The sequence below is a fragment of the Hemibagrus wyckioides genome, linkage group LG07 (assembly GCF_019097595.1).
Source record: "Hemibagrus wyckioides isolate EC202008001 linkage group LG07, SWU_Hwy_1.0, whole genome shotgun sequence".
NCBI lineage: Eukaryota > Metazoa > Chordata > Actinopteri > Siluriformes > Bagridae > Hemibagrus > Hemibagrus wyckioides.
This window is the reverse complement of record NC_080716.1, coordinates 4,426,612-4,436,611: the sequence shown is the minus strand read 5'-3', so window position 1 is coordinate 4,436,611 and position 10,000 is coordinate 4,426,612. Positions and strand designations below refer to the sequence as shown.

The following is a 10,000-nucleotide window of genomic DNA, read 5'->3' as shown; positions in this document are numbered from 1 at the left end:
GGATTCAGGCGCGCGTGTTGTTAGCATAATTTCTGCGTGTCACTATGAGGTTTTTCCTCTCTGCAGTGGAAGCAGTGGTGGTAGCGGTGGACGGGAGAACAGCGGGAACAGCGTGGGAATTCCTCTGGCTGTTCCAACACCCTCTCCTCCTAGCATGGCTCCAGGTTAGCGACTCAGCGGTTTATCATTTCTAGCCTGTTTTGTTCGCTCACTGTGTTGTTCATGGTTCTTGCTGCGTGTTTAACCTCGTTATGGGTGCTTCTCTCTCCTGCTATCAGTGGTACCACCAGGTCCAGGTCTGGGTCCTGTCCCCATGTCTCAATTTGGCACAATTTCTCGTCAGATCTCGAGGCACAGCTCCTCCAGCGCCTCGTCCTCTGCCTCCATGGTGTCGGCGACCGGCACGTACCGCCGCGCCCCGTCCAGCGCGTCCCAGTTCTCTGTGCCTCAGTCGCACCATAATGGTGGTCCCACTTACCCCCAGAACCCGGCTCCGGGTCAGTACCTTACATGGGACATCAGAACGGCACTGGTTATTATTACTGATCTATCTGATATCTTATACATTAATAATGTATATGTGTGTATATGTGGATATATATAGTCTCAGTCGCACCGCCGCCTCCTCCTGTGGCACAGCTCACACCCCAGATTCCTCTCACTGGATTTGTGGCCCGGGTTCAGGAGAACAGTAAGTGTTCCACACACACACACACACTGCTATTGTATACATCACCCAAGATATCGTACTTTTATTGAGAAAAGAGGCTAGTCCACTAATGTCAGCTCTCTTTCTTCTCAGTTTCAGACAGCCCCTCCCCTCCTCCGCCTCCGCTCCCCGAAGACACACCCATGTTCGAGGAAGCGGCTCCACCCCCTCCCCCGCCCCCTGTGGACTACGAGGAAGAGGACGCTGCGCTAGTACACTACAACGACCCCTACGCAGACGGAGACCCCCACTGGGCCCCTAAGTCGTACATAGAGAAGGGTAGCTGATTAACTTAACTAGCTGGTTTCCTAGTTAACTACTAACACTGTTAACTTACTAACTTACTAATATTTTTTTCTTCTTCACCTTTCTCAGTGGTTGCCATTTACGACTACACCAAGGACAAGGATGATGAGCTGTCCTTCATGGAAGGCGCCATCATATACATCATCAAGAAAAATGACGACGGCTGGTTCGAGGGCGTGTGCAACGGCGTGACCGGACTGTTTCCCGGCAACTATGTGGAGTCCATCATGCACTACGCTGACTAGCGCTAACTCGCGAATGTTTTCACCTGACCTATTTACGTATTTATGATGTGCAGTGTATTGAGGAAATGTCCGGTTCTGCCTGACTCGGGTTTTTTGTACATACGGTACTGTATGAAACCTGTCGGTTGTGACTAGTGCGTGTTATTGTGCGTGTTTCTTCGGCGTAGAAAAAACAAACAAACAAAAAAAAAACGGTGTTAGTTTTTCTTTTAACATACTGCCCAACTCTTCCTTGGCTTCAGGGAAGACGTGGTTGAATGTCGTGATTTACAGTACGATCTGGCTGATGACCCCAGGTCAATCGAATTCCATTTTGCCTGCAGTGTTAGCCTACGTTGCATTTTAATTCCATGTACGTCGCTATTGTGATGCTGTTGCCTTAACATTTCATAGCTATACCCTTCATTTTGCTACCTTCAGACTGGGGTTCCATGTAGCTGCCTTGACAACGAGCGCCCAGTACTTCATCTGTTCTGTAACTGCCTGCTAATGTAACTTCGTTCCTTTACTGCGCTAGCTATTTAGCAAAGTATGTCACTGGACAGCAAAGCTAACTTACCCAGGATCAATCATTTTCCAAGAATATTTGTTCAAGCTCAACAGTTCTGTTCAGGCTCTCGGTGGAGATCAGTTCAATTGAAGCTAGATTTTCAGCATGAGACATTTTGTTGTATGAAACGTTCCCAACGAATTCATTTAACTCACTAATAACCTTTTACAATCCAGGGATTATATGACATGACGTTCCAATGAGTTTACAGATCTTGCAGGCGTAGAAATACAGTTAGAAAGCTAGCTAAATAGGTCAAACATTTTGCTAGGAGCTAACCTTCAGCAACTCTGTCACTAGATTTATGTTGTGCTTAGTCACTTAAATGTTCAATGTTTCTGTTCAACCTTACCATATGGCTAATTCAACCAGACAAGAAGTTCAAAAGTGGCATTGTTCGTTTAGGAGACGTGTTATTTATCCCACCCTTCAAAAACATGGAAGTATTCAGAAGTATAGTGTTCGTTCTGCAGGGCAGATTCTGCTAATCTTTATCTCTCAGTAACAATCATCCCAAATATTTATTACTCGTGTTGCCTCATTTGCACCTGGGTGAAAACAGAAACCTGACTAATTGTTTACACAAATCTAACAGTCTAATGTTAGCTAGGTTTTCAAACGACCCTGGCTAACGGTTTACACAATGAAGTAGCTAGTGTGCCGTTAGCTAACTTGACAGGATAGTCTCGTGTTAGCTAGCGTGCTAGCGACTTTGACTACTGGTTTACACGGTGTAATAATTAGCCAGATGTTAGCTACTTTACACCATTAGCTAGCTAGCTAGCTTGCCGTTGTTTGTTGGTGCATCATACGGCGGTTAGCTTTTCGCTAGCTCGTGAAGTTTAATAGCTAAGGGCTGGTGTATGCTAAGCTAATAATGATGTGTGGTAAAAATCTGGTCTCACTCGGGTGCGAATAGTTTTTATTTAGTTATAAGGAAGCACAGCATGATTTTGTAGATTGTCACTGAAATGTCTTTTGAAAACCGATGTGTTTGGTTTTTATATTAATTTAATTGGTAAGAAATATCCGCGAGGATGTGATTGACTCGGTGCTGTGTGAAACACCACCACACGGTGTCAGCGACTCATCACCTCCGCGATTAGCTTCTCTCTCATCACATTGTACATAAATAAAACCTGTTTTTTTTCTTTTCTCAGTTGATGTACAGCGGTTTTTATAATAAAGTACTGTCCGGTATTTCACCGTGTTCTCGTTGTTCTTTTAAACGCACTGTAGTGATGAGTCTTTCGCGAATGAGTCTGCTCTTTTAGGTGAATTATTCTCGCGTGTTTTAAAGCTTATTTGTTTGGTCACGGCTTGTGTGAACGTTTTAGATTTAGCTTGACCACGAAACAGGATTTTGAATTTCGGTTTTCCGGTAGAACCCCGCCCCAAAATTAGCAAAATCACAAAACTACTGCAAATATACACATATCAAAACACTCAGCACAGTGAGGGGAACTTTGTGACGTGTGTCGGGATGACGTCACGTGCACGCCACGCCCCCAAAATAAGCTGAATTGCAAAATTACTCCAACATATACATGTGACATATCAAAACGTTCAGCACAATGTGTGGAACTGCGTGACGTGTGTCGAGGTGACATCACGTGACGTCACGTCCGCGCCACGCCCCCCAAATAAATACAATTTCAACAGTACCCCAACATACACATGTGACATTTCAAAACACTCAGCACAATGAGGGGAACTTTGTGACGGGTGTCCAAGTGATGTCACGTGACACGTTGGTTGCTTCGTCAAGCCAACATCAAAGTTTGTCTCGACGAACTTTAAAAATCTAGTTACAAATGCAATCTGGTTTGCTAGCAAGTAACTATTATACTAGCAAGTGATGCTTAATGAAACCTTTTTTTGTCTGAGTGAATAAACATGAGGAGGAGAGTCATGGGTTAAAACGAACAGAAGCTCGAGGGGGAAACCTGGTGGCAATTAACTCAGTGGCGCATGGAGTCTTCCTGCAGCGCGCGCTCACACACACACACACACACAGAGAGAGAGAGAGAGCGGAATTTTCTCTAGTGTGCCGATACACTACTACAGCTACACACTTAATAATAAAATGGTTATTTTCGGATTGCACGTGGCGCCAGTTATGCGAGAGGATTCCTAACCTCGGTTTTATTTGGTTTTGGTTAGATTATTTGTTTGTTTGTTATTTTAATGGCACCCATATCAACGTTTCTGTGGCTCGCGATCTACGTGGTCGCCTACGTGGTTGCAGGAAGCGCGGCCGAGGTGTGCGCGGGAGCGCGTTGCCCGGGCACGTGCGCAGGCGGACGGTGCGCCTCGGGTCGCGCGGACACGCTGCGGCGCCCGGCTGTGCCGTACACCATCATCCACCCGTCTGTGGTCGCGCGCCAGGAGAACGCCAGGAGCAACAGTGAAACGATGGAAGCGCAGGCGCGAGCGCGGGCACAAGCACAAGCACGCGATGGCTGCGCCGGCGACGGGCATTGCGCGCAAGCCAAGCGGCGCCCGTGCGCCGGGCGCGAGTGCATCACGCACATGCGCGACGGCACAGATCGCGCGCCGCGGGAGTTCGGGACCCAGAATGGGATTCAGCTCACGTGTGACGTCAAACCAGGTGAGAGGAGAAGCAGAAGAAAGAAGCCGTGCTCACTTTTTTCCCTTTCTCATAAGATACACATGATGTGCACGTGCCCCAAAATGCAATAATTGTGCAATAATGCAGTAGTTTGGTGAAAAATAAAAATCCCACAGATTTAGAGGATCAGCCAAGACGTGTCCAGTGTCTGAGGTGTGCTGATGCAGCTTGATAATTAACTAATAACTGCTACTCAAAATCTGTCATGTGATTGATGTGGAGAATCCTAAACAGATCTATTACTGGAGTCTAATAAAAAGCTCACTAAAGCCATGTGTCACGAGACCATGTATGACGTCATAACATTTAAACACTACATATTTACCTTTTAATGTTCTCAGTCAGAGACATTTGCGCTCTGTGCATGTGTTCACTTGAACTTTATAAGCTTTTAATGTAGGGCCTGTGGAAAAAGAGGAAGGAAAATAGTAGGGGGTGGAGGTTTAAGCTGTATAAAGTGGTTTAACCACAAAATAGCAGATGGAAGCTGGAGGGCCTTTGTTTTTGGCAGATATACAACAGTCATGGCCTGCATTCACAGCTGGGGTTAAAACACAAGCAGACATGTTTATAACTAAACCCATTCTCAAATCCAATAATACAAACAAAATGGCATGAAATCAGTACATAGGAAAATGTTGAATACTTAAAGAGACAAGGAAAAAATGAAAATGGCATCAATCTGTTGTTCAGAACTCAGCATGAAGCAGAGAAGGCTTCATAAAATACACAGCAAAAGAAAGGTTAAAATACACAAGACTGTGAGCAAAAGTTTGACTAATCTTGACCACTCCCACAGAAATGATTTGACCAATCCTTTTTCTAGCCATTTTGAATTTAAAACGAATTTAAATGGAAGAGCCATTGAAGAGTTAACTCTCAGTGCCGGTCCCAAGCCTGGATATAATGGGAGGGTTGTGTCAGGAATGGCGTCTGGCGTAAAACCTGTGCCAAATCCAAATATGCGGACCATGATGGCAACTCTGAACAGGGAGCAGCCGAAACGTCAACAACAACATTAGGACTCAAATTTTAACATAATTGCGCTTACTAATATGATGCTCTGTGTATCCAAGGTTCCTTGGGTGAAATGACCACCACTCATCATTATGTAAGTCAGTGTAAGATATCTTCCCCTGTTTCTTATGTTAAACTGCCCAGGCACCAATGAAGTCCCCTCTGAGGATGCCCTGGTGCTGCAGATTCACTTGGCCAAGGGGCAAGAGAAGCTTGTGCAGGAGCTCCGGGCTCAGCAGGATGAGGTCAAGCATCTCCAGAACGGGTTGAAGGATCAGCAGGACATCCTGCAAGCCCAGCAGAAAGAGATTCTGGACCAACAGCGGAGGATTTTTGACCAGATGGAGCAAGTGAAGGTGCAGTACCACCTGGTTATGGAAAACTTTAGAAATGTTGGTCAATACAAAGATCTGGAGGGTCATCTGGACAGCCTCAGATCTGAGATAAGGACCAAGGAGGCATACACCGTGCCCAAGGTGGACATGGAGGAGAGCGTGATGGACTTTGGAAGGCAGTTGCCCAGTTGCAGCTCCTGTCAAGCAGACGAGTATTGCGATTTTAGTGGGTCTTGGCCGAGATGCGAGAAGTGTACCGTTTGTCTTCCAGGATTTTTCCTGGTGTCCCAGTGCTCCGTTCACGCTGACAGGATGTGTCAGGTGCTTACTTTTACGTACTTTTTAAAGCAAAACCACTTCACAGTTTGATCTGTTGTTAATCTTTCACTCAGTGTGGAATTTCCTAACAACTCTATATGTCTGACAGGACAGAGACGAATGCTTGGAAATACAGCACTTATGTGGTGAGGAACGTCAGTGTCTCAACACTCCAGGTGAGTCTTCAGATTGGGAATTCTGCATAAAATCATTCTTTCTTCCTGATGTCCTTAACAGATCTATGTCTTCCCTAAAACTCTTGTCAAAACAGGTGGATTCCGATGTACAGGAATGTCAGCAAAAGATGCTGGAATGTGTGGTCATTCTTACTTCTACAATTCCGAGCTGCAGGAATGCCAGGCTTGTTCGGAATGTGATTCCCAGAGCATGGTATCTCCTTGCTCAGCCATGAGGGACACCGTTTGTTCCAGCTCCTCTGAGACCAGGTTGTCCCTTTCCTGGTCCGGCGAGGTTTCCCCAGTCCAAGGTAGCGAGTTTCCCAACATGCAGTTGCGCATCCAAGGGCACAGTGATGGAGCACTTGTTTCTTGCACAAACGATCGGTTAGTTCTGCACCAGCACGGACTTGTCTGGGTAGACCATAACCTAGCTTTGAGACACGGATGCCGTAGTTTTGTCCAAGCTGGCTTGAGGGTCAATTCCAGTGAGGATGGAGGAAGGGACCTAAGCGGAGTGCGCATGGAGCAAAGAGACGGAAAATCCCTCCAGAGCATCAGTGTAACCGGAGTGACCGTCGTGGATCCTGGTCACACGTTGTCCCTGTTCCTCAAGAGCACTAGCAATCACTGTAATGCTGAAAACGAGAAGGTGCACCTTCAAAGTGGACTCGTTGCACCATTCAGTTTGCTCTGGCTCTCTCATGATACAGGCGCTATAGCTATGACCGCTCAGACGGTGGTTTCAGCGCACTTCCATACCAACTACCGACCTTCCTTCCGTACTTCTTCTATCTCTGATCCCTACATGGTGACTCTAAACCATGATAACCGCGGAATTAGCTTTACAGAGAAGGGCACAGTGAAATTTGTCTTCCAGCAAGCGGTCTACTCAATGGGTCAAGCCTGTATATCTGAGGGATTCTTCTTGCTAGCGTATGTCAACCGGAACGGAAGCAGTGTTGAACTGACACGAGTCTTCAAGCCTGGCGTCCACTACAGAGACACATCCATATCTCTTTCTGCCACCGCCGCAGTGGACGCCGGAGACACTCTCACTTTTGAAATCCTAGCTCCGGCGCAGTGCAGTGCGCGCTACTTCAGTGACGACTCTGGGATTAGCATGCTAAGTCTGATGTGGATCCCATCCTCTGTGTCCTCTGCCCTTTCAGCTACAGTATCCAAAAGAGGTCTTCCCTTCGGCGCTGTAAGGAACAAGCCCTTATTTTTTCACCAAACTTCCCCCGCAGTGGCTCAACTAGAATTAGCTAGCGCAAGCAAGACGCACGCGCATCGTAATTTTATCTTCCGGGAGGCAGGAACAGCTAGCGTTGCTCTGGACTTGAGGCTGATACACTCATGTAGCGTAATTGAACTTGCTTTGGTTCAGCACGGAACATCGCAAACGGTCCTCGCTCGCCAACTCGGAGGTCAGATGCCAGAAGGGAGCGAATGGGCTAGCTTAGGCCTCAGGGTGTCATTTTCAGTGCAAAACGGAACTGAAGTGTACATCACAGTGGACTGTGTGCGTGGACGCCTTAACCAGATCGCCCACGAGGCAGGAAGTAGCATTACCATGCTCTGGGTTGCAGCGTGAATTGAGCAGGTCACATGTTTAAGCATGTAGCAACACAGGAAGTAGCCTATATATCCCATAGAACGGAACAAGGTCTGAGGATTTAGCATGTTTGCAGCTTTATATTTAGCGTAGCACAGATTGTGGTGATTATCTTGCCTAGTGTGATTAGCATCATTATAGCCTGCTGACATGCTGAATAATTTATACAGTGTTATGTGACAACATGCTATCTGTGTGTGTGTGTGTATGTGTGTGTGTGTGTATGTGTGAAACTCATTACAAGCTAAGTTTTTTGCAGTCATCTTTATATCTTAGCTTTAGCTTTGAGCTCACAGCCTGTGTTCTTGTTTAAATTCTTTCAAGTTTTCAAGTCGTACGTATTTAAACGCTAAATGTGGGTTTTATCATGTTAGTGTTGTACGAATATCTTAAGAATAAACAACTTTGACTTGAAGTATTTATATTCAGAACAAGACGCTAAAACCTCTCACGCACCATGCGTAGCATGCATCGGCTAGGTGACTAGCCTAGTTAGTGCTCTAGATCAGATTTAATGGTGATTTAAAGGATCTTGTTTATCAAGATACGAACTACAAGCTTGTTAGCTTAAATGTAGCGTTAGCTCACAGTAGCCTAGCATCCACTGTAGTTTGGGGGTTAATATTGTGACACAATTTTATTTTGTGACAAATTGGGGGTTTTTTTTACGTATCTTTGGTGTTTATAAATAAATAAAAAGAAAAGTATGTTTTCCAGAAATAACCCGAATGAAGGAATAAATTTCGTCCTGAAGACAGTAGCGTGATCTGGTCTTTCTTTCTTTTTTTCTCCCACTGTCCGAGTCTGGGCTCTAATCTGGACTGGAGGCAGGAGATTGGAGGAATAACAAACACAGTGCCCTTGTGGAGAGAATTGAAGGCAGCTGTCGAGGTGCAGATGTTTCTGGTTGAGGACCAGGAGGACGTTGGATTCCAGGAATGAGTTTTTATGAGCAGAACAGCAGCAGAAGATCAGCCTGGTTTCAGATCATCACCAGTGTGATTTTACACGTCCTGCATGGACGCTGAAATGTTGCTTCCTGATGTTCTTTTATCTCGCTGCTGTAGTGAAAAAGATGCTAGGTCTATAAGCTAGCACTTGAGGATGGAGACATTTGGAGCACATTAGCGCTGTGTGTGACATCATGCTGAAGTTATTCTATACACTCAGGAATGGTGAGGATGGATCCCATCCTGCTCCTAATGTAAAACACACACACGTCCTTAAAGGATCCTGATACACAGCGCTGGCTGACATTATCAGCCTGGATACCACGTCCTCCAGACGGCGAGAGGACAGGAGAGGGTCTGGAGCTCGTCTCCAGGTGAAGGGACGGAGTTTTAGAACGTTTCTGAGTCGTCCTCGGATTCTGCTGTCTTCTCACACTCTGCTTCAGTTTCATCTTCTCCTGTCGTATCAAGATGTTATGAAGATTCTGCTCATCTAATCTGAGAACAAAGCGGAAAGTGGAACACGTAAATCAATCAGAAGATAGCTGCTACTGGACAGGCCACGCCCCCACTAGCACTGTTTTGTGGGCGTGGCCTATCCAAAGTTTCTGTTTAATGTCTATGTTGTTATGCTAATTAACGTAAGATTTAATGATTAGACAGTGGGACAGCTGTGAGAGTTTAGCCTCCTGCTCCCAGAATGCACCTTGCTCCTCGCTGACCTCAGGACACTACTGTGTAACATCTGGACTGGCTTCAGCATCTGGCCAGCTGTGGGTCCTTCGTCTGGGCGTGTGTGTGGAATGTTTGATGGATGTGACACATCTGGGATGATGATGATGATGGAGCTTATAATGGAAGCTGGGACACGCCTCAGATTCATGTCTCTCTACATATCTTTGTCTTCCCAGATCTGTCTGTCTCTCTGTGTCTGTTTGTCTCTCTAGATCTGTCTGTCTCTCTATGTGTATCTCTTCAGATTTGTCTGTCTCTCTAGACATCTGTCTGACTCTCTAGAACTGTCTACCTTTCTATGTCTGTCCATCTCTCTAGACATATTTCGGTCTCTTTAGACATCTATCTGTCTCTCTGTGTGTGTTTGTCTCTTTAGATCTGTCTGTCTCTCTATGTTTATCTCTTCAGA

The 10,000-nt window shown here is 45.9% G+C and overlaps 2 protein-coding genes across 3 annotated transcripts in view; both read left to right on the top strand.

Annotated features, from left to right (window-relative positions):
• The window catches only part of abi1b (abl-interactor 1b), a 25,467-nt gene extending 22,457 nt beyond the window's left edge, over positions 1–3,010 (top strand). For both annotated transcript variants that reach the window (XM_058393880.1, XM_058393879.1), the window contains 5 exons: positions 67–164; positions 279–497; positions 605–691; positions 803–988; positions 1,085–3,010. In XM_058393880.1, the coding sequence (XP_058249863.1) occupies positions 67–164; positions 279–497; positions 605–691; positions 803–988; positions 1,085–1,260 (766 nt within the window). In that variant the 3' untranslated portion in view covers positions 1,261–3,010. The remainder of the gene's footprint in view (positions 1–66; positions 165–278; positions 498–604; positions 692–802; positions 989–1,084) is intronic.
• Positions 3,011–3,807: 797 nt separating this feature from the next.
• On the top strand, positions 3,808–8,681 carry si:ch211-252f13.5 (uncharacterized). The gene is made up of 4 exons (XM_058393927.1): positions 3,808–4,421; positions 5,604–6,115; positions 6,222–6,288; positions 6,384–8,681. The coding sequence occupies exons 1-4, from the start codon at positions 3,998–4,000 to the stop codon at positions 7,883–7,885; spliced, it is 2,505 nt and encodes an 834-aa protein (XP_058249910.1). The 5' UTR covers positions 3,808–3,997; the 3' UTR covers positions 7,886–8,681.
• Positions 8,682–10,000: the final 1,319 nt, after the last annotated feature.

Coding starts and splice junctions, on each gene's coding strand:
- si:ch211-252f13.5 (XM_058393927.1), top strand. CDS start 3,998: ATGGCACCCATATCAACGTTTCTGTGGCTCGCGATCTACGTGGTCGCC. Junction 4,422..5,603: donor CACGTGTGACGTCAAACCAG/GTGAGAGGAGAA, acceptor TAAACTGCCCAG/GCACCAATGAAGTCCCCTCT. Junction 6,116..6,221: donor ACGCTGACAGGATGTGTCAG/GTGCTTACTTTT, acceptor TATGTCTGACAG/GACAGAGACGAATGCTTGGA.